The sequence below is a fragment of the Mustela erminea genome, chromosome 1, assembly GCF_009829155.1.
Source record: "Mustela erminea isolate mMusErm1 chromosome 1, mMusErm1.Pri, whole genome shotgun sequence".
In the NCBI taxonomy this organism is placed as follows: Eukaryota; Metazoa; Chordata; class Mammalia; order Carnivora; family Mustelidae; genus Mustela; species Mustela erminea.
Genome location: NC_045614.1, coordinates 1,763,724 through 1,786,526, shown reverse-complemented (window position 1 = coordinate 1,786,526; position 22,803 = coordinate 1,763,724). Strand labels below are relative to the sequence as shown.

The following is a 22,803-nucleotide window of genomic DNA, read 5'->3' as shown; positions in this document are numbered from 1 at the left end:
GTTAAAGCCTCTGCCTTCAGCTCAGGTCATGATCTCAGGGTCCTGGGATGGAGATCCACATCAGGCTCTCTGCTCGTTGGGGAGCCTGCTCCCCCCACCCCCTCTGCCTGCCTCTCCGCCTACTTGTAATCTCTCTCAAATAAATAAATAAAATCTTTTTAAAACTATGCCTGTGTTTTAAATAAGATAAAAGGGGGCCCTTGAGTGGCTCAGTCCCTAAGCATCTGCCTTCAGCTCAGGTCATGATCCCGGGGTCCTGGAATCAAGCCCCCACAGCAGGCTCCCTGCGCAGCGAGGAGTCCCCCTGCTTGTGTTTCCTCTCTCACTGTGTCTGTCTCTCTCAAATAAATAAAGTCTTAAAAAAATAAATAGAAAAGTTAATTAGGAGAACACTACTTGCAACTTGAACACTAACGGTGATCAGTTGTGAGTCTTCAGTTTCGCCGTTTTCCATTCCCGGAGTCTGTTCCTCATCCTCCAAACCCACCTCTACCAGGTAGATCTTTCCTAACCATTCCCCCGGCCCTCTTGCCTCCCCAGTCATAATCCCAGCACGCCGTTTTTGTCTTTAGAGCGCTCGCCATCCGGTGGAAAGGGCTAGTTTACGTCCCAGTTTACTAGTTTGCAGCTCGTCAACGCCAGCACAAGGGAACGGGAGCAAACCCTCCCCCGGTTTCTACAGTCGGTTTGCAGTACTGCAAACTAGTACTGCCAACTAGTGTTGGCTACTAGGCACCTGCTGTAAACAAAGATGTTCCCTTACGTCCCATGCGTTGAATGACTGAGAGAGTGTGTTTGTGGGACGACGGGTGCGTGAGTAAATGCAAAAGATTGTGGGAACCGCTCGCTCCCCGGCACACGGCGCATGCGCGGCTCCAGGAGCCAGCTACCCAAACACCGCAACACCACGTGGCCGGCTCGGTGCCACGTGACCGGCCCTGCCGACCTCCCGGAGTCCGCCACCGTCCCACCATGCACCGCTCCGTTCCCGCCCGAGAGGGGGACTCCGTCCTGACTTCCGGCCTCCGTTCGGTCGCAGAGGTCAGTTGCCCTAACGACCAGCTCGCCCCCACCTCTAAGTGACGTCACTTCCCCCCACGCCCGCCTCGATCATTAATGCGCTTGCGCAGAAGAAAACACAACGGGAGCCGGCTCCTTCCGCGCAGGCGTCGCGGCCGGGGGCGGGGCCGGGCAGCGCCGCGGTGCGCAGGCGCAGCCGTCGGTGGGTCGGCGTTCGGCCGCCTGAGAGGTGAGTCGTAGCGGGGTCCGGCGCTGAGCGGGGTGGGCCGGGGGTCCGCGGCTCGGAACTCCCGGGCCTCCAGGGCCCGTAAAGACCGGTTGGTCTGGGGCGAGGATCCCGCGATCCACTGGCGGCTGTGAGTGGGCGGCGCGAAGGGGAAACTGAGGCAGGGTGGCGTCGGGCAGGCCTTCGCCGGCGCTGGTCATCCTACCCCGGACCCCAGGCCCGGGAGATGCTGGTCGCAGGCCCGTGGGTGGACAGCAGGAGTCGGAAGTGCCCCGCTAGCAGTGAGGGTGTCTTCTGCTTCCCGGAAACACAGTCCCTTTGAATGGGGACCCCGTTCGTGGGGCGCGGGTCGGGGTCCTTTCCCAGCGCCGCCACTCTCCACCTGGCCAGCCTCTTGGCTCCCCGGAGCCTCAGTTTCCCCCGCAGTAAGATGGGCGTCATCACGGTCCCTGCCTGATTGGTTGGGGTGGGGGCTGAGGGGTGGCGGTCTTGGGGAGATGAAAGCCACAGGGGCCAGCGCAGAGTGAGAGCTCGGTGGGGTCCGCGGTGGTTCGGCCTTTCCCAGCCCGGGGCTTCTGTCGGTTGTGCTGGCGGCGGGAAGGAGCCGGGCGAGGACCGGCTGCACCCCTCTCCTGGCTGCCTGATGGGGCTCATCGCTTCCCTCTGAGCGGCGCGTTTCTTGTGCAGCAGGCACCCCAGAAGAACGTGCTTCCTAGGCTCTCTGCGAGGTTAATGCTCTGCTCAGGTTCCTGCTGCTTGGTAAGAGTTTGCTGGAGGATGGCTGGTGTATCAGGTGCCAGAAAGTGTGTGCAGTCTGCACCCCTGACGCGGGACGATGTCCCGGTTCCCTTTGGTTTTCTGTGTCTGGTTGGGCTGTCTGCTTTTCCTCTTCCCAGTCCAGTGGTTTTGTCGCCCTGGAGGACGCAGGGCAATGTCTGGGGGTCATTTGTTGTTGCCACGACTGGGTGTGCTCCTGGCAGCAAGTGGGTGGGGCGCAGGGATGCCGCCTAACACCCCGGGGTGCCCCGGACTTCCCCAGGGGGAACTGTCACAGTGTCCACAGCGGGGAGTTAAACCTTCCCCCGGACCAGTCTTCTCCGCCAGCCTGAGCGGCACACAAGGGGGTGGGGTATGAACTCACGAGATCACGTGAAGGTGTTGCGGGGAGAGGAAAGGGCGCTTTGGAATTTAGGCTCTGGAATCTGACTGCTGGGCTCAGAGTTCCTGGTTTGGGTCTTCTAAGCTGGATGACCTCGGGTAGCCCCCCTATCTTTCAGAGCCTCAGTTTTTCCTTCTGTACAATGGGGATTCGCGCAAACAACCCAGGGGCTCGGCTGGCTGTGAGCAGGCCCAATCCAGCTGCAGCCTGTTTCTGTAAGTGAAGTGGGGGGTGGGGCGGTCCGTCACAAAACTTGGGACAGCTTTTGCCCAAGAACAAAGGTGCGCGGTTTCCACAGGAGCCCTGTGGCCCTTTTCAGAAAGTGATCGCGGACCCCTTCCGAGGGCTGCGCTGAGCGCAGGGCCGGGAAAGCGCTCAACACGCCAAGGGTTTCACCTGCGGTTCACCATCGGTCTTTGAGGACGGGCGAGCGGCTGTAAGTGGGGTTGCCTCCCCTCAGACTGCGAGATTACGTTGTCTGACTTACTTTTTCCCCCCCCCCCCTTTTTTTTTTTTTTTTTTTTTGGCCAAGACCCAGCACTGGCCTCTGTGGGAGATGCTCAGCAAGGGGGTTGTAGGAATGAAGGCAGTCGTCAGGAGGCAGGCGAGGCCCGGGGTTTGTTGTCTCCTCCGGGCTTCCCTGGGAACCTGGTCAGGGGCTCTGGGTTTGACAGGGATCTCACGGTTTCCCAGGACCGTAGGGATCAGACACTGCTGAGTGCGAGGGTGAAAGCGAAGGCGTCTTGTCCCATGCTCGCAGTCTGGGTGAGGCCGGGGGTCAGACGACAGACGGGTTTAAAGCCGTCTGGGCCAGTGATAAGGCTGGTGCTTGGACTTTGCTGGAAAAAGAGGGCGTCTAGCTCTGAGATAACTTTGCAGCTCGGTGTTTTAGGGAATCAAGAGTTTCCAGGTGGGCTGGAGGAACGGTGAGCGGCTGGGTTTGAGTGGAGACACTGAGCGTTTGGTGAAGGGCTTCCCGTGTGCATTCGTGAAGTTTCAGGAGCTTTTGATGGTCTTCAAGGATGCAGGACATTCTGGTGGCGTTTTAGAAGACAGCAGGCTGTGGTGAGGGTGGTGGGCTCAAGCCTTGGGACAGCCCTTGCTTGGACACCGGGGGTGTGCTGGGACCAGAGAGGGCACCGGGGCACTGGCTTCGCACGCTGCTGTTTGTGGGCCGAGCTCTGGGTGCAGGCTGGAGGCAGGCAGCCCTCAGCAGTGGGCGCTCCACCGTCCAGGGTGGAAAAACACGCGGTTTTTTTTCCCCCTTGACCGTTCTGGGCAGGCAAATAAAAGAAGTAGAAGTTGCTGTTATTTTTAGAATGAGGAAATTGGGGCGCCTGGGTGGCTCAGTGGGTTAAGCCTCTGCCTTCGGCTCAGGTCATGATCTCAGGGTCCTGGGATCGAGCCCCACATCGGGCTCTCTGCTCGGCGGGGAGCCTGCTTCCCCCCTCTCTGCCTGCCTCTCCGCCCATTTGTGATCTCTGTCAAATAAATAAATAAAATGATTAGAAAAATAAAATAAAATGAGGAAATGAGAAGGTGGACAGAGAGCCGGGAGGGACCGTGAAGACCACCGGAGGAGCTGGCCCCGGGACACCCCCCCGCCCAGGCTCGCCTGGCACTTCGGCGGTGCTGGGAGCTCATAAAGCCCTCACTGTTCAGAGAGGAGGCCTTCTGGGAGACTTTTGTCCGGCAGCCAAAGCCCTACAAGTTGGGATTGTTCCGCAGGCTCTGGGTGCCTGGTAGGGGACGAGGAGAAGTGCTGTCCCCGAGTTTTGTTGGGCCCCACTTTGTGGGGAGCGGAAGGTGCTTCATCTCAAAAGCCACGCGTGGGTAAGACCCGCAGACTGTCGCACAAGGAAGCAACGTTGTGTGGAGCCCGTGTCGGACGGCGTGCGGGCTCCTCCTCGCGCCTTGGGGACCTTCCTCGGCTGAGGACCCGGGCTTCCTTGGCTGCAGGGCCCAAGCCCAAGATGTGCAAACAGCAGGTTTTCAGAAAGCTTACACCAAAGTTCTTTGGCCAGAAAAAAAATCTCGCTTCTGCTGATTTAGAGCCTTTATTTTTCCCACTTGGAGTTTCAGTGATTTTCAGCTGGGTGGTTTGGCCATGTCTGGGGACATCTGTGGTTGTTACCGCTGTGGAGGGGGTGCTCCTGGCATTGAAGGGGTGTGGCCGGGGATGCTGAACCCCACGGTGCTCAGGACGCCCCCAATGAGCGTGACCTGCCCCTAATGTTAGGGCCAAGCGGAAGAGACCCTGCCTTGATGATTTGGGAAAGTACTGAGTCTGGTGCCTGCTCACTCTGGACACCAGAGTAAATCCCCCGGGGTCAGAGGGTACAAACCAGGGCGACCCTGGCGTCTGCGAGTCACCCCCTCCCTCCTTCCCACTCAGTGTGTGTATTTCAATGTGTGTAGTGTCCCAGGACCTCAGGAGTCACGTGGTTACAGAACTCAGACACTCCTGGGGGTCAGTGGAACCCCTTGACCTGAGGGGTATTACCCCGAGGAGATTCTGTCCCTTACCTTGGGCACAGTGGACAGAGACCAGGGATGCTGTTACCACTCGGCACTGCACAGGACAGCTGCCCCCCCAGCAAAGAACAGCCCAGCCCCTGGTGTCGATAGTGCCGAGGTAGAGAAACCCTGCATGGGGTGGTGAATTCTTGTAACAGCTGGTAAGGACGCCCTTGTTAACCCATTTTGTGAAAGAGGAGAGTGAGCGTGTTGGCTGGGACTCTTTCAGATGGGACAAAGAGCATCCCTTTGCTTAGGGTGGGGAAGGAGAAATGGAACGGGCCTCGGACAGAAATGGCCGGACCTGTGACATGACTCCAGGCCCTGGTCCTCCAGGCGGATCCGGCCTCCGTGGCCTGGCATCCGTACGCCAGGCCCAGGGCAGGCTCCAAGGGGCTCCGACTAAACAGTGAGTCGCATTGGAGGGGCCAGCACTTGAAAGAAGACCAAGCAACAGACCAGGAGAAGCCCAGGAAGGAGGCAGTGAGAGCTTATGCCAGGGAAATCAGACCACGGTGCTTCAAGTCTGTTGGGAGCAGGGGATCCTCTCGTGCAAAGGCCCTGAGGCTCCAGGGGCTGGGGGCATGGGAAGGACTGGAAGTATGCCAGAAAGGAGCGTGACTGGGTCTTTAGGTTTTCGATCCCTTGCCTGCCTAAGCCTCAGTAGTCTCGCACCCTGCCCTCCCCGCCCCTCTCACCAGCCAGACCAGGAGGGTAGGAAACGTCTGCCGAAGACCAGGTTTCCTTTCTCAGTCCGCTCTTGAGCAAGCACCCAGCACCATCAGGACTCGCATCCGTTCCCTGGGAGGGCAGACGGAGTCCCGTCCTGGCATACACACGCGTGACTGCGTAAAGCCCAGAATGAGTGACCCGTGGGAATGGAGGGGATGCACCCCCAGAAGCGGTGCCTGGAGCCCAGAGGTGGGATGTAGCCACTTATGTGACTTAAGAACTCAAGATTCGATCCCCACAGGCAGCTGCCCAGCCGTGACCCTCGAGGCCTGACTTAGAACACAGCACACGAAGGGCCTGGGACCGTTCGTCTGAAGGGGAGGACCTCAGACTTCGAAAACAAAAGGAAACAAAATTCTAGTTATGTTAAGATACGTATAACATAGTTTAGCGTTTTCGTGACCTTTTTTTTTTTTTAAGGTTTTTCTTTCTTTATTTGATAGAGACAGCGAGAGACAGAACAACAAGCAGGGGGAGTGGGAGAGGGAGAAGCAGGCTCCCCACTGAGCAGGGAGCCCGACATGGGGCTCGATCCCAGGACCCTGGGATCATGACCTGAGTTGAAGGCAGACGCTCAACGACTGAGCCCCCCAGACACCCTTAACCGTCCCTAAGCACACATCTCCGCTGCGGGAAGCACACGCACACCGGCCCGCGGCCCTCCACCCTCCGTCTCCAGAACCGTCCCTCCCCCCACTTGGAGACTCTGTCCCCACGAAGCACGGACTCCCCAGCCCCGGCTCCCACCCTCTCCTCTCTGTGCGGACGGGACTCCTCTCGGCCTCCCGGGAGTGGGGTCCTGCGGGACGGGTCCTTCTGGGTCTGGCCGCTCTCACCGAGCCCCGTGTCCTTGGGGTCCCTCCGCTTGGTGGCAGGGGTCAGGGTCCCTCCCTTCCTGAGGCTGGACGGTGTTCCCGCATGTGGACGGACCGCACTGTGCTGATCCGTTCGTCCGTGGTGGACGCCGGGGTCGTGTCTGCCTGTCCGCTGCTGTAGATATGCCGCTGCCGAGACAAACGCCTAAAATGAAAACAGTCTGACGTGTTAGTCATTTCTTCTTAGGTGGAGGTGAGCAGGCTGACTGGTTTGCTCTCTAGATTTCTCAGCTGGGGACCAGGACTCATCTTCTGGGGCTTGATTTCCCCCAAAATGAATGGGTTGAGGTGCTTGGTCTCTGTGAGCCCCTCTCTCGCCCCTGAGGTCCTCTGGTCTGGGACCGGCCAGCCGTCCAAGCACCGGCCTGTCCTGATCCCAGACCTTCCAGTTCTAGGGAGTCTCCGGCCACGGGTGCGTGCCAGCTTAATGTGTCCAGAAATGGGGAGCCGTTACCATCCTCACAGAACTTTAATTTCTTCACCAGCTTTACAGAATACGGGTGTCTTGAGGTATAATTCACGTACCCTAAAGTTCAGTAGACTTTGGTGTGTGTTCATAGTGCTGTGTAACTGTCCCCTTCCTGAAAGTCAAGAACATTCCATCACCCCAAAAGGAAACTCGATCCCCATCAGCCATCATTCCCCCCTCCCCCAGCCTCCGGCCCCCACGAGCCCCCTTCCTGCGCACGGATGTCCTTGTTCTGGACGTGTCACATGCGTGGACTCCCGCCCTGTGGCCTGTGTCTGACCCCCTCTCCTTAAGAGGCAGCTGTGGATGGCCGTAGATTCCGGGATCCGGAGGCCGAGCTCTCTGTGCACGGCCGGCACCGAGTGTCTCGCCTGCCCTTGTCCGGTGGCCCCCCGCCCCCGCGCTGGCACCGTCTCCCCGTGAGAGCCACGGGCCACGTGACGGGCTCTTCCCCACTTTAACCATAGGGTTCGATGACAGGTTCATGAGAAGGTGGTCAGGAGGCCTGCTCCTTGTTTTCTATGGGGCACAGGCCGTTCACCCCCGGAGGTGTTTTGGGGAGACTGAGGCGCTTCCTGCTGCGGGTTCTGGCTGTGCACGTGGACCTGAGCGGCCTCGGCCCCTCCTGCCAGATCCCTGTCCCCAGCCTGTTGCCTCTCGGCGGGAGCGGCCGTGGAGGGGTGAGACGGTGCTGTGACGGGCCGGACCCATCAGAGACCCTCGGGTAGCAGACCCCTCACGCCTGCAACGCTCCAGAGCAGGGCTCTCCCCTGGGCACTGCTGACGCTAGAGCAGGATAGTTTTCCATTGTGCGGACATTCTGGGAGCCGGGGCTGAGCAGAGGCCCTCACTGCCCGGTGCCAGGAGTACCACAGACGCCCAGACACGGCCCAGAGTCCCTGAGGCAGGACCACTCCTGGCCTGGGAGTGCAGCACACGGCAGAGGGATCAGGAGAGGCCCTCGGATGGCCTGCAAGGGGCTCCGTGCCTCTGGGCCCCCTTGGTCTGCTCTGGGCCCCTCCTCCCCTGACCCCAGCTGTCTTGGGCCCTCCTACCCCCATGACCTTGTTCCTCAGTCTGAGTGCAGAAGCTGGTGGGACTGGGGCTGCGTTGTGCTCAGCTAAAACAGGGTTCGGAGATCTCCGGGACTAGCTTGTGGGCCAGCCCTCCGCATCCCTGGGAGCCCCCTGGTACCGCTGCGTCTGTGAAAGGGTGGTGACGGCCAAGGCCGAGGGCCCTTCTTCAGAAGAAGAAGGCAGGATGGCTGGGCGCGCTCCTCCACCCGGGGAGCCTCGAGTCTCAGCTGTGACACGGGTCATAACCGTTTCCCCTCACTTGTGCTGCAGGTAGACTGGGCCAGGCACTTCGAGTGGGTTCCTCGGGGCCAAGGCCGGCGCAGGCCTGGTGAGCCAGGGCCCGGCGGTCTAGGGGGCCTGGAATGGCAGGTGCCATGGGCACTGTCTCTGCAACACCCATGCCCCCCGTCTGCACGCCTCATACCCTTGGCTTGGGTCTGCAGATCCTGAAAACCCGAGGCTTGGTCCCTTCCTGTCTCAAGATGGATAACAAGAAGCGCCTGGCCTACGCCATCATCCGGTTCCTGCACGACCAGCTCCGGCACGGGGGGCTCTCGTCCGACGCCCAGGAGAGCTTGGAGGGTACGTGTGGGCTGCCGCCTGCCCTCCCGCCGCACAGAGCCAGGCCTGGCCTCCTGCGGGTGTTCTGGTCATCTCCCCTTGCTTCATCGAGGGGTGGTTCCAGAACATTCTTCCCACCCCATGAGTGCGACTCCCCTGATGAGAGGAGAAAGGCTCTCTCCCTAAAGAGGGTGGAAGCCGCTGGGGCTGGGGGGTGAGGAGCCCAGGCCGGGCGGGCACTTGAGCGGCCCTCTGCCCAGACGCCGCCACCAGCCCCTTGTGTCCAGCTGGCCCCGCCCACGGCGATAGGGTGGGAGATGGTGTTTTGGCTTCTGCCACGTGCCAGGCCTTGACCTGGGTTTCGTCGGGGAGGGACTCCCTCTGAGCCCCAAAGTCCCAAAGTCTGGGCTGCGTCCAGAAGAAAATGCGTATGTCCCGTTCACAGTTGCAATCCAGTGCCTGGAGACTGCTTTTGGGGTGACCGTGGAAGACCATGACCTCGCTCTCCCTCAGACCCTTCCGGAAATATTTGAAGCAGCCGCCGCAGGCAAGGTGAGTCTCTGGGCTTCCCAGAGCAGTAGTCACAGCGAGCATGGGCGGGGGGGCTCCGCAGCACCTGTGCAGGGCCCGTGTTTCCCCCGGACCAGCACCGTGGAGCGGGGTTCCCGGCTCACGGACGGGGCAGTAGGGAGCTTCCTGCAGCCACCGTGGCCCCAGGTTCCCTCCCTCGGAGCTCAGCTGCCCTCTCGGGCGGCCCTGAGCAGAAGGGAGGCCGGGGGTGTGGGGTGTGGGGGAGTCGGGCGGTCAGGTGGCCCGCCACCCCTCAAGCAGCTCAACATTTTGGGGCCAGGAGGTGCCGCAGGATCTGAGGAGCCCCGAGCGAACCCCACCTTCAGAGGAGGACTCAGCTGAGGCAGAGCGCCTCAAAACAGAAGGTGAGGCGAGACGGTCGCATCGGCGCCAGGGGCTGGCGGGGCGGGCTGGCACCCGGGGCGGCGGCGGCTGTAGCGGGGAGCGGTGCGTGAAAACCCGCGCAGCACACAGCTCTGGGGGACGGGGGCCGCCGAGTGCACGGGGTGAGGATGTGCGGAGAGCAGGGCCCGCCCACGTGGCCTGTGGGGATGTGGCTGGGCCGGTAGTCACCGTGGAAGGCATTCTGACAGTTCCTAGTGGTCACACTGGGCACGTGGCCTAGCCGCTACCCTCCCAAGTATGGGCCCAGGAGAAATGCGCTGTGTCTGTAGTAGCCAAAAGGTGGACCAGCCCAAATACCCATAAACGGGTTAAAAAGATAAACAAAGAGTGACCTGTTCATACTCTGGAGCGTCCCTTGGCCACAAACAGGCAATATGCCCCCACACGCTGCCCCAGGGACGGACCCTGAGCCCACGACACTCAGGAAGGGAACCAGACACAGGAGGCCACATGGGGTGTGAGTCCACACGTGTGACACGCCCAGACCAGGCTCCTCCACAGACACAGAAATGAGTTAGTGTGTATCAGAGGCTGGGGAGGGGGTGGGTGGGTGGCTGCTGATAGGGTCACCAGTGCTTTTTTATGTTCTGGAATTAGATTATGGTGATGGACACCTGTGAATATTTAAAAACCACTGAGTTGTACACTTGGAAAATGTGCGTTTTAGGTTATTTGAATTGCACTTCATGAAACTTGGTTACTTACAAAGAGCAAAAGTGACTGTATTAGAGGCTTATGTCTTCAAATGTCGCAACCAAAGCAGGGACGGTTGTCAGGGGCCATCTCAGGCCAGAGCCCCCAAGATGCCAGACGCAAACCACATCGTCCTCCTCTCCCCCGGCCCACCCCCCACCGGAGCCTGCGTCTGAGTGTTGCAGCCTGGTCCCCAGAGTCTTCTCACCCCTTCAGAGAAACCCCCGGAGAGCCGCCCTGATGCCCCAGAGCCCTCGGGCCTGACAGGAGCAGCGGGGCGTACGCTGTTTTCTTTTTCTCTTTAGGAAACGAGCAGATGAAAGTGGAGAACTTTGAAGCCGCCGTGCACTTCTACGGCAAAGCCATCGAGCTGAACCCGGCCAACGCCGTCTATTTCTGTAACAGGTGCTGGCTGGGCGCGCTCGGGAGGGCGTTCGTACTGGCGCTTGCTGATCCCTCGGCCAGAGCCCCAGGTCAGCGGCAGGTGGCCAGCCCGGGTCCACAGGAGCTGAGCACAGCATTAGGTTAAAATCGGGGCAGCCTTCTGCACAGATGCTGCGGCAAGGAAATAAGCCAGACCACGCGTGACGTCCCGCGCCCACGGTCACGGCAGCATAGCCGTGGGAAGCCGCGTCTGGCTGGTCCTTTCTCTCTTTTTTTTTTTTTTCCCTTTTTAAGATTTTACTTATTTAACAGAGGGAGACAGTGAGAGAGAGGGGACACAAGCAGGAGGAGTGGGAGAGGAAGCAGATTCCCCACTAAGCAGGGAGCCCGACACAGGACTCGATCCCAGGACCCTGGGACCATGACCTGAGCCGAAGGCAGACACTCCACAACAGAGCCCCCAGGCACCCCTGGCTGGTCATTTTACAGGGAAAGCTGCCTCCGCTCTGCCCCGGCCCCCAGGACGGACCATCGTGCTGACGAGGCAGACTCTGGGATGCGGAGTAGACGCAGGGTCACGCTCCAGGGCACTGGCCCGGGGAGCCGACAGTGGGTGGCAGGGGCCGGGGGTGCCGCACGCTGTGCACTGTTGCTAAGCTAGAGCTGCTTGTCACTGTAGTTTCTTGCTTTTGACTCTTGGGGGCAGTGACGTGAATAGGTTGGCAGGAAAGTCGCACGTGTAGTCCGGGAACCCCACACGCCCTCCGCCGGCCTAGCTGCTATGTGTTTCTACCTGATGCCTTTCTGGGCTTCAGAATGTGGGGAATCGCCAAGTGCGGTGTTAAAACCTGAAACGGTCCGAGAGGCCGTCTGGCGTGAGAGGAGACCCCGAGAGCTTGGACAGGGCTCGCGCGGGGCATCAGTTAGTGTCTACCAACAGATAGTTCCTGACCTAGAACGGGCGCCGACTCCCGACGGTGGGCGGAGCCTGGGTGCTGGGCCCATGGACTCGGGGTTCGGATCCTGGTCCCGTCACAGCATCGTCGAGCCAAGCAGCTCGGCCTCCAGCCTCAGTTTCCCCCGGAGGCTGGTGCAGCCCCCAGCACAGGTGCTCCGCGGACGGAAGCCCTTGGCAGCCCTGTCCCACCCCCTCCACCCCCACCTGACTGACGGGGCGGCCTAGGCTCCTCCCCAAAAGGCTCCTCCTTGGCAGTGAGCAAGCCCCGCCCTGCTTTGTGTCCCCAGAGCCGCGGCCTACAGCAAACTGGGGAACTACACTGGGGCTGTGCAGGACTGCGAGCGAGCCATCTGCATAGACCCGTCCTACAGCAAAGCTTACGGCAGGATGGGGTGAGTGCCCCAGGGGGAGGGACCACCCCCCACTCCCCACCACCTGCCGACGTGCAGTCCTGAGCCTCTGCGTGGACAGAGTCCGGACTCGGCCCCATTCACGTGTCCTGAATCTGGGCCTCCCCTCCTTCCGACCCAGATGCTGGATCAGTCCCACGGCTCGCTCCCCTGTGCTCCTGTGTTTTGCTGGGATGCACTTGTGCATTCTCGTAGAGGATGCAGACGAAGGGCTTCACAGGAGGGTCCAGGAGGGTCCCCGGGTGGGAGTTCTGTCCCCCTGGAATGGGGTGTGATGCTGTCACCAACAGGGACCTTCTCCGTATCTCATTGTTCAGTTTAATTCTCCAGCCGTCTCCCCTCCCGGGAGTGTGGGGGTCACAGGATCCAGATCCCAGATCTGGTCTTCCTGGCCGCCAGCCCCAGGTCACCGCACGAACATAAACTCAGGTGTGATCAGAGGGGCTCGTTAGGAAACCAGGAGGGCCTGTGACCTGGGAGGTGCCGGACTTTAAGAGTTCTGTGCCAGGAACAGGCTGGCCACGTGCGACCACCCTGCCCTCTGCCTCTGCGCCCCTCCTCTGGGCTGCCCCGTTTTGTGGGTCCTCTCGGGCGCTTGCGTTCTTTCCACACGTCCATCCCCTCTGCCCCCGGGGCCCTCTCAGGCCGTCCCCAGCAGACGCCAGGCCGCGGCGGGCAGCCTCCCGGGCCCCTCCCCACGCGCTGCCGTGTCTCCCGCAGCCTCGCGCTCTCCAGCTTGAACAAGCACACCGAGGCTGTGGCCTACTACAAGAAGGCCTTGGAGCTGGATCCCGACAACGAGACCTACAAGTCGAACCTCAAGATAGCCGAGCTGAAGTTGAGGGAGACGCCGAGTCCCGTGAGCAGCCCCGGGAAGGGAGCGGGTGGGAGCCGAGAGGTGTGGGCCGGTTTCCGTGGGAAATCGGGGACGTGGGCTTAGGACAGCCCAGACGAGTACCCCCATCGGAGTCCGGGGCACTCGGGCTGGGGGTGTGGGCCGTGGACTGGTGGGTGATTATTCTCTGGGAACTTCTCACCCCGAGGGCCCTCCAGGCTCTGCGGGGGCCCAAGATGTCTGAGCCTCACGTACTTTTCCCAAGCAATCAGTCCCGGGGCACGTGCCTTGGACGTGGTGGTGTCTGGCCGTGAGGCCTGGCTGCTGGTTGAGAGGACTTCTGAGCCGAGGCCTCTCGGGATCCCAGCCGCCCCCCCGGGGGATCGTCCGTCTCCAATTGGGGGTCGGTGTCGTGGGCCTATGACCACTCACCAGGGCTCTTCTCGTCCCCACAGACAGGAGGCGTCGGCAGCTTTGACATCGCTGGCCTGCTCAACAACCCCAGCTTCATGAGCATGGTAACCTGCGCTCCCGCCTCCCCTGGGGCCTGGCCCCGCGCCTGTGTCCACTTGTGTACACCTGCCTTGGGCCAGGGCTGCCCCCGCTGGGGCGGTGACCAGGGTGCCATGGGCGGAGCAGCATCCCAGCCCCACCCCCTGGACGCCGGGAGCAGCCCCCGTGTGGCAGCCACAGATGGCCCCGGACAGCACCCCATGTCCCAGAGGCAGCACCACCCCCTGATGAGACCCCAACTTAAGGCCGGAAGCACTAGTTCTGTGCGGGGCTGGTCCCCACACAGACGTGTCCACGGTGGGGCTCCCTCACCGCGCCTCAGGGCCCAGGGTCTCCACTAGAGAGAGATCCCCGCAGGGCAACCAGGGGCTGCTGGCCGCCTCCATCGGTGGGGGTGGCACCTTGTCCGCAGGCCGGCAGGACAGCACCCCTGGGGGCTGGCGCGGAGTGCACGAGCCCACCGCGGGGCAGGAGGACTCAGTCTGGCCGTGGCCATGGCTCTTGATCTCCTGAACCTGGGGTCGGCGACCAGCCGGAATCTGTAGTCGTGTTGGGGCACGACCGCCGCCGTCCGTCTGTCGGCGGCGACCCGGGTGGGTGGTCGGGGCAGAGCCTGGGCCACAGAGCCGAGAACCTCAACTCCAGCCCCTCCTGGTGGTGAGCCATGCCAGGCAGGCTGCTTGCAGCGTCCCGCTCTGCCACTCCTAAAATGGGTCCTAAAGAGGGACAAGATCCGAGCAGGATCAAAGCGGTAAACCATGGGCGAGCGGATGTCGGGAGGGCGTCGAGCAGGCCCCGCGAGCACGCTGTGTGGCTGGCGCGCGCCGCGTCTGACGACGTGTTCTTTCCTCAGGCGTCCAACCTGATGAACAACCCGCAGGTCCAGCAGCTGTAAGTGACCGCCGTCTTCCTTGGGGTCTGGGGTCACATTTATTTTTTTATTGCGACAGGATGCACGTAACAGAATTTGGCCATTTTAACCATTTTAGGGTTTACGGTACAGCGGCGTTAAGTACATTCGCCTGTGCAACCGTCACCATTTCATGCCAGAACATTCCTTCACCCCATAAAGAGTCCCTGTCCCCATTAGAGGCACTGTCCCACCTCCGCAGCCCCCGGTCCCCGTGAACGAGCCCCCTTCCCGTCCGTGGAGGAGCCTGATCTGGGCGTGTTACATGTGTGGACTCACACCCCATGTGGCCGTCTGCATCTGGTTCTCTCCCTGCGTGTCGGGAGCTGTTCTGGGTCCACACCCAGAAGCGGGATAGCCGGGTACGCAGTGATTCTGTTTTACTTACTGAAGAACTGCCAGGCTGCAGCACCGCTGCTGTTGGGGCAGGGCACCCTCCGGACATCGGGGTACCGTGAGGGCAGCCCAGCATCCCCGGACGTGGCCCCGTGGCCCCTGGTTGAAGACCCCTGTTTCTAAGCCAAAAACAAAGGCTATTGAGTGAGCTGGTGGAGTTCACGGCAGCCGCCATCAGAGAGGGGTGGGCCAGGCTGGCGCTGGGCCCCGGGGGGGCTGCCGGCCAGTAACACAGCTGCTCGCGGGTGGCAGGGCAGGGCCCGGCGGGAGTGGGCCAGCCAGGCTGGCGGTCTCATCGTGGGCTCCCCCTGCAGCATGTCCGGCATGATTTCGGGTGGCCACAACCCCCTGGGGACTCCCGGCACCAGCCCCTCACAGAACGACCTGGCCAGTCTCATCCAGGCGTGAGTAGACCTGCTTCGTGGGGCCCGAGGCGGGGGTGGGGGAGTGGGCGGGGCTCCCCCACGAGCATAAGAACCAAGGTGCTGTGTCCCTGAGCTCGCTCTTGGGCCCCGTGTCCTCCCTACTGCCTGTGGGGGCACGCGCCTGGGACGTGGCCAGAAGGGTGCCTTGGGCTTCTGGGTAAGCCTGGGCCCGGCCCTCCTGCAGCGGCCAGCAGTTCGCCCAGCAGATGCAGCAGCAGAACCCAGAGTTGATAGAACAGCTCCGGAGTCAGATCCGGAGTCGGACCCCCAGTGCCAGCAACGACGACCAGCAGGAGTGACCGCCCACGTGAGTCCCCGTGGGCCACGGAGTGGGGAAAACCCCTTTTTGACAGCCCTGGGTCCATGAGGTGGGGAGGGTCTCCGTGGGGGGGGGGGGTGTCTGGGATCCTCAGGTCCCTTTCCAGGTGTTTTCCACTCGCATCCTGCTCTTCCCAGCGAGAGTCTGTGGGTGGACTGTCACTCAGGTGGGTCTTGTGCAGACGAGGGCTGCATGCCCAGGGCTCTGTGTCAGCAGCGGCCAGAGCGCCGGCAGGCCGCAGTTGTGTGGGAAGCCCCAGGGCAGCCGCGGCAATGCCAGCCAGGTCCCTGGGAGGGCGGCGGACAGCCCCGCCCTGCCCGGCACTGCCCGGGGCTCGCCTGGGTGTGTGTGTGTTTGCTGGAAGCAGCTGTTACGGCAGGATTGCTAGAAAACAGACTGGGGGTCCCTGTGGCCACGGCTGGCTCGGGGCCACCCCCTCCCCAGGCCGCTAGACTCCCCCTGTGCCCAGGAGACCTCGTCGCTGTCCTGTCTCCTGTACTGGGATTTTCTGTTAAAAACTTCAAAGGACGGGGCACCTGGCAGGCTGAGTCTGTGGAGGGTGCAGTTCTTGATCTTGGGGTCATGAGTTCGAGCCCCGCGCTAGTGTACAGGTTACTAAAAAATAAGAAATAGTTGAAGAGGTTTTAAATGCCAAAACCACCGAGCAGCAAGGAAAACCACTCCGACCGCCCCGCCGGCAGCGTCCAACGTTAATTATTTGAGCTCGTGTTTCTTCCTTTTTCTCCCCCAAAGCATTCTTTTTTTTTTTTTTTTTTTTTAAGATTTTATTTATTTGTCAGAGAGAGAGAGCGAGAGCAAGCACAGGCAGACAGAGTGGAAGGCAGAGGCAGAGGGAGAAGCAGGCTCCCTGCGGAGCAAGGAGCCCGATGTGGGACTCGATCCCAGGACCCTGAGATCATGACCTGAGCCGAAGGCAGCTGCTTAACCCACTGAGCCACCCAGGCGCCCCATCCCCCAAAGCATTCTTAAAGAGGAAAAAAAATCCTAGTTGAGATCCGTTTTGCATTTGTTGTACATTGTAACTTAACCTGCAAAACGCCTTTGCCAGCGTTGCCGGGTTCTCAGCTGCAGAGCCTGCGGGATGTCCTGGCTGCGCTGACTCGCGGCTCTCCTGCCTCCTCCCCCAGCCCTCCGGCGCCGCCAGCTCCTTCCCACCGACCGGAGCCGCCCACCCACCGGAGCCGCCGACCGGAGCCACCGCGCGTTTTGCCGTCTTCTCCCCTTGGACCACCCGAGAGAGAAAAAGAAACAGAAATCGGACCTGCATGTTAAGATGGATTTTTGTTACTCCCTCCGCCGTCCCCTCCCTGTTTGTAGTTTCCCGCGGCCCCTAGACCCTTCTCAAAACAGAGCCAGCAAGCTGTGAACGCAGACCAGCACTGATCTCTCCCAGCCCCCCGAAAACTCGGTCGTGGAAGTGTCTCCTAGAGCGCCCCGGGCTGGGGGCGTCCTCGAGCCGCTCTCCAGGAAGCTGCCCGTTTTGTGTTGAGCCGCGTCGGGGATACCCGTGGCTCCCAGAGCCCCTTTCTGCAGCCCCATGGTCTGTCTGCAGAGGAGACATGAGAAGCCAATTCTGAGTCGACCTTGGCCTCCCCAGCCGCGCCCTGCTCGAATGAGCTCACTGCCAGCCGTGGTCTGGGCGCCAGTGGCCGCCCTGCCCCTCAGACCGTGGGTTTTCGTTTGAGGAGCTCTTAAGACACATTTTCCTAAAAGACAATTTCCGTGACCTTGCACCCCTGTTGGGAGCGGTGGTGGGACCGTCCTGGGGTGCACGGGACCAGGTACTGGGACTTGGCTTCCAGTCAAGCATTTGGATGGACATGTGTCTCATCTCTGAGCCTCTTGTCCCAGGAGTCCTGACCGACTGACCCCAAGCCCGTCCCCAGCTGGGTGTCCAGCCCACTGCCCTTCTGTCCACAGACGATCCTGCCGGCAGGCATGTTGGGTCCCTGGCAGGCTTTCCTGTCCCGTTCAGGGCTGGGGGGCCAGCAGCGGTCCCTGGTGCCCCCCACCCCCGCCTCGGCCTGACATCGGCAGACAACCGTCCAAGCTGCTCCCGGCGGGGCAGGAGTGCCAGCCATGGCCGGACAGCCCGCCCAGGACACGGGGCCACTGCGGATGTGCCCACGGCTTCCACTCGGGCAGGATGGGGGGAGGGCAGGTCTGTGGGCACCAGTGTTGGCATCTGGATCGTGTGAGGTTCCCCCATGGTCTGGGCCGTCTGCGGGGTAGACCCAGTACGTGTGTGTTGTAGGTAACTAGTGGGAAGATGGGCCACTGCCAGCCACCCGCAGTCCCACGTCTGGCGAGATGTGTCCTAACTTGAGTGCTAGCCATGGTGACAAGAAACGTGTGGGGAATAAACAGGCATCACGACCTCTGCTGCACTCTGCCGTGACCTTTCGCGCCACCCCTGCCCTCCTGCCCCAAGCTCCCAGAAACCCCCAGCCTCGAGTGCCCGCCTCAGGCCCATACCAGGGGTCAGTCGTGTCGACGGCTGACTTCCTGTGTCGGGTCACGGATGATTCCAGAAACCGCAGATCCCGTGCTGCTCCTGTATGGTCTCTGCCGCGCCTTCGCTTCCCAACTCGCGCGCTCCGGGGGCCAGCCTGGACCCCCGGCATCACGGGCAGAGCCATGAGGGCACCTCACTCTCCCCGGGGTAACCCTCGGGGCCCTTTTGGACCTGTCGCGCGTGAGCGGGGTGGCCACCTGCAGTCCGGGAAACAAACTTCCGGGGTGGGGGAGCCAGGCCAGCACGCGACTTGCAGGGCAGGTCCTGATGCTGGGGACATCTGTGGCTGTCACAAACTACGGCTGTGATGATCAGGTACTCCTGGCATCCGGTAGGTGGGGGTTGGGGACACGGCTCAGTCCCTGCAAGACCAGTCTCCATTCTCCGGAGTCCGCCCAGCCCACCCACCCACCCCAGCCCCTTCCGGTCTGCGCTGCACTCAGCATGTGCCACCCACAGGATGCTGACAGCCTGTTTGGAGAGCGCTCTGGGGGGGCACAGGGGCGTGAGCCCTGTGTTCCAGAAACTTCTACAGGTGCGTTCTAGGTCTCCCCAGATGGTCTCACTCCATCCGGTGTGTCCGTCACCGAGCAGCCCTGCAGAGCTGCTGCCCCACACCCAGCCTCAGTGTTCAGGAAAGACCCAGAAACTTTCTGTTGGAGCCACGGCTAGAGTGGGAAGGGAGAGAAGAGGGGCAGCTGCCAACATGTCATCGAGAAGCTGGTGGCTTCTCCGTGTGACTTGACGAGACGTGTGTCGCTGGTAATGACTGCTCCATCCCACACGAGGTAGAAATAGGGTCTTTGCATCTTCCTGTCAGAGGCACGTTAAGAGGAAGAGCAGCTATTAAACGCGGAGGTAGCATGCGTCGTGACTCGGAGAACGCTTGCGGGAGTAGGTTGAGCCTCGAAAGGCAAGGCAGCTGCCGTTACCGTAGATGGAATCGTGGAGTCTGTCCGCGGCCCCCACGCCCCGTGCGTGGCCGTGCGCGACGACCAGGCCCTGGGCCGCGAGCCCCACCCAGATTAAGTCCCAGGATGCTGAGGAAGAAAGCAAGCAAGGGGTGTCCCCGGCTGTCAGTTATGCCCAAGGGGCCTGGGCTGTGTCCAGGGGCCATTGGGGGTTGTCACAGCCAGAGGGGCTCCTGGCATCAGGAAGCTGGGGCCAGGGAGCTGCTCAGCCCCCCGCAGCGGCCACCCCACGGTGTTGCCGGCACCCGGTGGGCTCTGGAGAGGTGTCCCATACAGACACCCCAACCCGCTCTGCCACAAGCAGGAACGATCTCGCCCGCTCCACTGGCTCCTGTGTCCCAGCAGCAGAGGCTTTGCCCCAGGCTGGGTAACTTGAAAACCCCACACCCCCCAGCGCGCCCCTCCACCCCCACCCCTCAGTGCAGAAAACCGGCTTTTTCCAAGGGGCCCTCGTCTGGGAGGCGCTGAGACCAGCAGGTGGCGCAGCCGTGCCCCGCCCTCCCGGACGCGTGGGTCCTCGGCATCAGGACCAGAAAGAACAAAACCACCTGATCTCCAGCCTAGAAAGGGCCACAGTCCCAGGGGTCAGGCCTGTGCTTTTAGAGCTGGCTGTCAGTCGCAGGCAAGGACGTCGGGCTGCGCGCCACACTGACGGGGCCACCAGCCTGGGGTCGGAGAATGGGAGCCCCTTCTGGGGTGACAACCACGGATTCTGCTCCGCGCACGGCTGCTGGAAGCTCCTGTAGACTTGGGGCGGGGGGGGCTGCGTCCTTCCCTCTCTCGTGACCACGCTTCTTACACTCTTCATCAAAGCGTAAATACACACGCGTAAGAGCACAGAGTGCGAGCAGGCGCGGGATGCGGGTCCACAAAGGCAGCACGCCGCCATCGGCACCTGGACCAAGAGCGGAGCCCGCCCTGCAACCCTCATCATGTGTGTGCCCGCCCCCATTGCCGCCTTCAAGGGGAACACAACCCCCGTGATTGGTGCCATGGGGTAGTTGTGCCTGGTTTTGATACAGATAAAATGGAATCTAAGGTAGGGGGAAGGTAAAACTATAAAAATAGAACAAAATTTAGAATATAATTCTGGGTAGGCAGATTTTCTTAAAAAGCCCAACACTGTGATAATCTTACGTGTCCACTTGGCCAGGCCACAGTACCGAGGTACTCGGTCAAACACTAGTCTGAATGTTGCTGGGAAGGTATTTTTTTAGACGAGAGCAACATTTAAACGAGCTGGTCTGGAGTAGAACGTGAGTCCTCCGGGTGTGGGTGGGCCTCGCCTGACCAGCTGAAGGCATTCAGAGGAAAGACAGGTCCCTAGAGGAAATTCTCCTCAAGGGAATTCAGCCTCTACATGGCCTTGGGACTCAAGCTACAGTGTCAACTCTCCCTTGGGTCTCCCGCCTGGCTGAGGGGAGGAGGCCATTTGCAACACATATTTATATATATTATATATATATATATATAAAAAATATATATTTATTTTATATATTATATATAAATATATATAATATATTTATTTATTTATTTCACAAAAATATACTCCTACAAATCCATGAGAAAAATATGACCCGGGGCACCTGGGAGGCTCAGTGGGTCAAGCCTCTGCCTTTGGCTTGGGTCAGGATCTCAGGGTCCTGGGATCGAGCCCCACATCCGGCTCTCCGCTCCCGGGGAGCCTGCTTCCTCCCACTCTCTCTGCCTGCCTCTCTGCCTATTTGTGATCTCTTTCTCTCTCATCAAATAAACTTTAATTTTTTTTTAAGTTTTTATTTGTTCATTTAACAAAGGGAGAGCACAAAGCAGGGAGAGCAGCAGGCAGAGTGGGAGGGAGAAGCAGCTCCCTGCTGAGCCAGGAGCCGGATGTGGGGCTTGATCCCAGGACCCCGGGATCACGACCTGAGCCAAAGGCAGCTGCTTAACAAACTGAGCCACCCAGTGAGCCACCCTCTCCTCAAATAAATTTTTAAAATATTTTTTTAAAATAGGACCCAATTTTTTAAAGAACTTTTTTTTTTTTTAAAGATTTTATTTATTTATTTGACAAGCAGAGATCACAAGTAGGCAGAGCAGCAGGCAGAGAGAGGCGGGGAAGCAGGCTCCCTGCTGAGCAGAGAGCCCGACGCGGGACTCGATCCCAGGACCCTGAGATCACGACCCGAGCCGAAGGCAGCAGCCTAACCCACTGAGCCACCCAGGCGCCCTTAAAGAACTTTTTAAAAAAACATTTTATTTATTCATTTGACAGAGCAGGAGTAAGGGTGAGTGGCAGGCAGAGGGAGAGGAGGAAGCAGGCTCCCCACTGAGCAGGGAGCCCAATGCGGGGCTCGATCCCAGAACCCTGGGATCATGACCCCAGCGGAAGGCAGAAGCTTAAGTTGCTTAACTGACTGGGCCACCCAGGCGCCTGAACCAAATTTTTTAAATGGGCAAAACAGGCCTTCCAAAAAGCCAGGATATGCAGTTAGCCAGTCATCAATGTCATTAGATATCTGAGGAACATGATTGAAACCATAATGTAAGGCAAATAGAGCAGAACGGTTAGAATGAACAAAGCAAGTGCTCTCATCAGAGATGCCTCAGGAGCACCCCGGTGCGGGGGTGTGCCGGGAGGACCCCAGGGCCAGCAAACAGTCGTCCCCACGGCCGCATGGGTGGCGGGGGTGGGAGCTTCCAGAGCCCTCTCCCAGGGTGTCCCACAGGACACACTTATTTCCAACAAACGAGACAGGACCATGCACATGTGGTGTGGTCTCCGGGGGCTGGCAAAGACCCAGTGCCTGGGTTCTCTGTGGGGATTGGTCTCGCGGGCTCATCTGCCCAGCTCGGGCCGGGAACCCCGACTCAGGGAGGGGAGCAGGTGCTCAGCCCGAGCCTCGCGTCCACACGGATGGTTCAGGGACCTGAGCCCCCCAGCAGCGAGGCTGGCCGGAGCCCACAGTTCAGTCCCAAACACTGCGGAAGGAGGGCCAGCCTCGCGAGCCGGCCTTAGACTGCTGTGTTAACTCTTCTGCACCGCAGGGGGAAAACCAGCTCCATTAAGTCCTAAAATCAAGGGTTTGCATCCCCTGGGACCCCGACTACAATACCCACTGTGGACGTCCGCCCAACAGCAACACGTAAGAACGACCACCCAGAGGCAGAGGCGTGTTCAGAGCAGACCTGAGCAAGAGCCAACACCAGAAAGTACCAAATGAACCACCGTGCCAAAGACTAGGTGCTCGGGAGTCAGGGCGCGAAGCGGCAGGAGGGAACCCGCAGGGGAGCAGGTCATGGTCACTCTTGACTGAGGGTGGTTTCACAGGTATGTTACACATAGGTCAAAACTCACCAAGTTGCACACTTTAATATGTGTCATTCCTTGTGTTATGTCAATTAGCCTCAATAAAGCTGTTAAAATGGTTTTACTTCCGATGTGTGTGATATTTGTTCCCCTGTAGACGTGTTCTCCGTGGGTAACTTATTCATCCCTTCCCATTCTTGTTCTCCGTCACGTGCCCTGTCTTCTCTCGTCGGCATTTCCTTCTGCTCCATCTTGTTTCTTTCTTTATTTGACAGACACACAGCGAGAGAGGGAACACAAGCAGGGGGAGCAGGAGAGGGAGAAGCAGGCTCCCCACAGAGCAGAGAGCCCGATGCGGGGCTCAATCCCAGGACTCTGGGACCATGACATGAGCCGAAGGCAGACGCCCAACGACTGAGCCAGCCAGGCGCCCCTCGTTTCTTGTTTCCTAAGCCCATTCACAGTGTCTTCCACTAGAGGATATTTTTGAAGTAGACAATGCAGTCAGATGTGTCCGTTTTTTCCCTATGGTGCCCTGAAGATACCTGCTCGTA

General features: G+C 60.2%; 1 protein-coding gene across 3 annotated transcripts; it reads left to right on the top strand.

The window, feature by feature from the left end:
- The first annotated feature begins 1,140 nt into the window (after positions 1 to 1,140).
- SGTA (small glutamine rich tetratricopeptide repeat containing alpha) lies at positions 1,141 to 17,857 on the top strand. Of its 3 annotated transcripts, XM_032305442.1 has the most exons (13): positions 1,193 to 1,249; positions 8,345 to 8,402; positions 8,518 to 8,656; positions 9,081 to 9,187; positions 9,486 to 9,570; positions 10,609 to 10,708; positions 11,933 to 12,037; positions 12,776 to 12,914; positions 13,346 to 13,408; positions 14,257 to 14,294; positions 15,024 to 15,113; positions 15,319 to 15,441; positions 16,602 to 17,857. In XM_032305442.1, exons 3-12 carry the CDS (start codon positions 8,557 to 8,559, stop codon positions 15,431 to 15,433), a joined length of 942 nt encoding a protein of 313 aa, XP_032161333.1. In that variant the 5' UTR covers positions 1,193 to 1,249; positions 8,345 to 8,402; positions 8,518 to 8,556; the 3' UTR covers positions 15,434 to 15,441; positions 16,602 to 17,857. The 3 variants fall into 3 exon arrangements, with proteins under 3 accessions (XP_032161321.1, XP_032161328.1, XP_032161333.1); XM_032305430.1 differs by lacking the exon at positions 8,345 to 8,402 and having other exon boundaries at positions 1,141 to 1,249; XM_032305437.1 differs by lacking the exon at positions 8,345 to 8,402 and having other exon boundaries at positions 1,141 to 1,249; positions 16,435 to 17,857.
- The last annotated feature ends 4,946 nt before the right edge of the window (positions 17,858 to 22,803 follow it).

What these genes read in the sequence shown, in the direction of transcription:
- SGTA (XM_032305430.1), top strand. Translation starts at nt 8,557, where the DNA reads ATGGATAACAAGAAGCGCCTGGCCTACGCCATCATCCGGTTCCTGCAC. An exon ending in AAGCAGCCGCCGCAGGCAAG is followed by an intron (nt 9,188 to 9,485) that starts GTGAGTCTCTGG and finishes TTTTGGGGCCAG; the next exon opens with GAGGTGCCGCAGGATCTGAG. An exon ending in TGAGGGAGACGCCGAGTCCC is followed by an intron (nt 12,915 to 13,345) that starts GTGAGCAGCCCC and finishes TCGTCCCCACAG; the next exon opens with ACAGGAGGCGTCGGCAGCTT.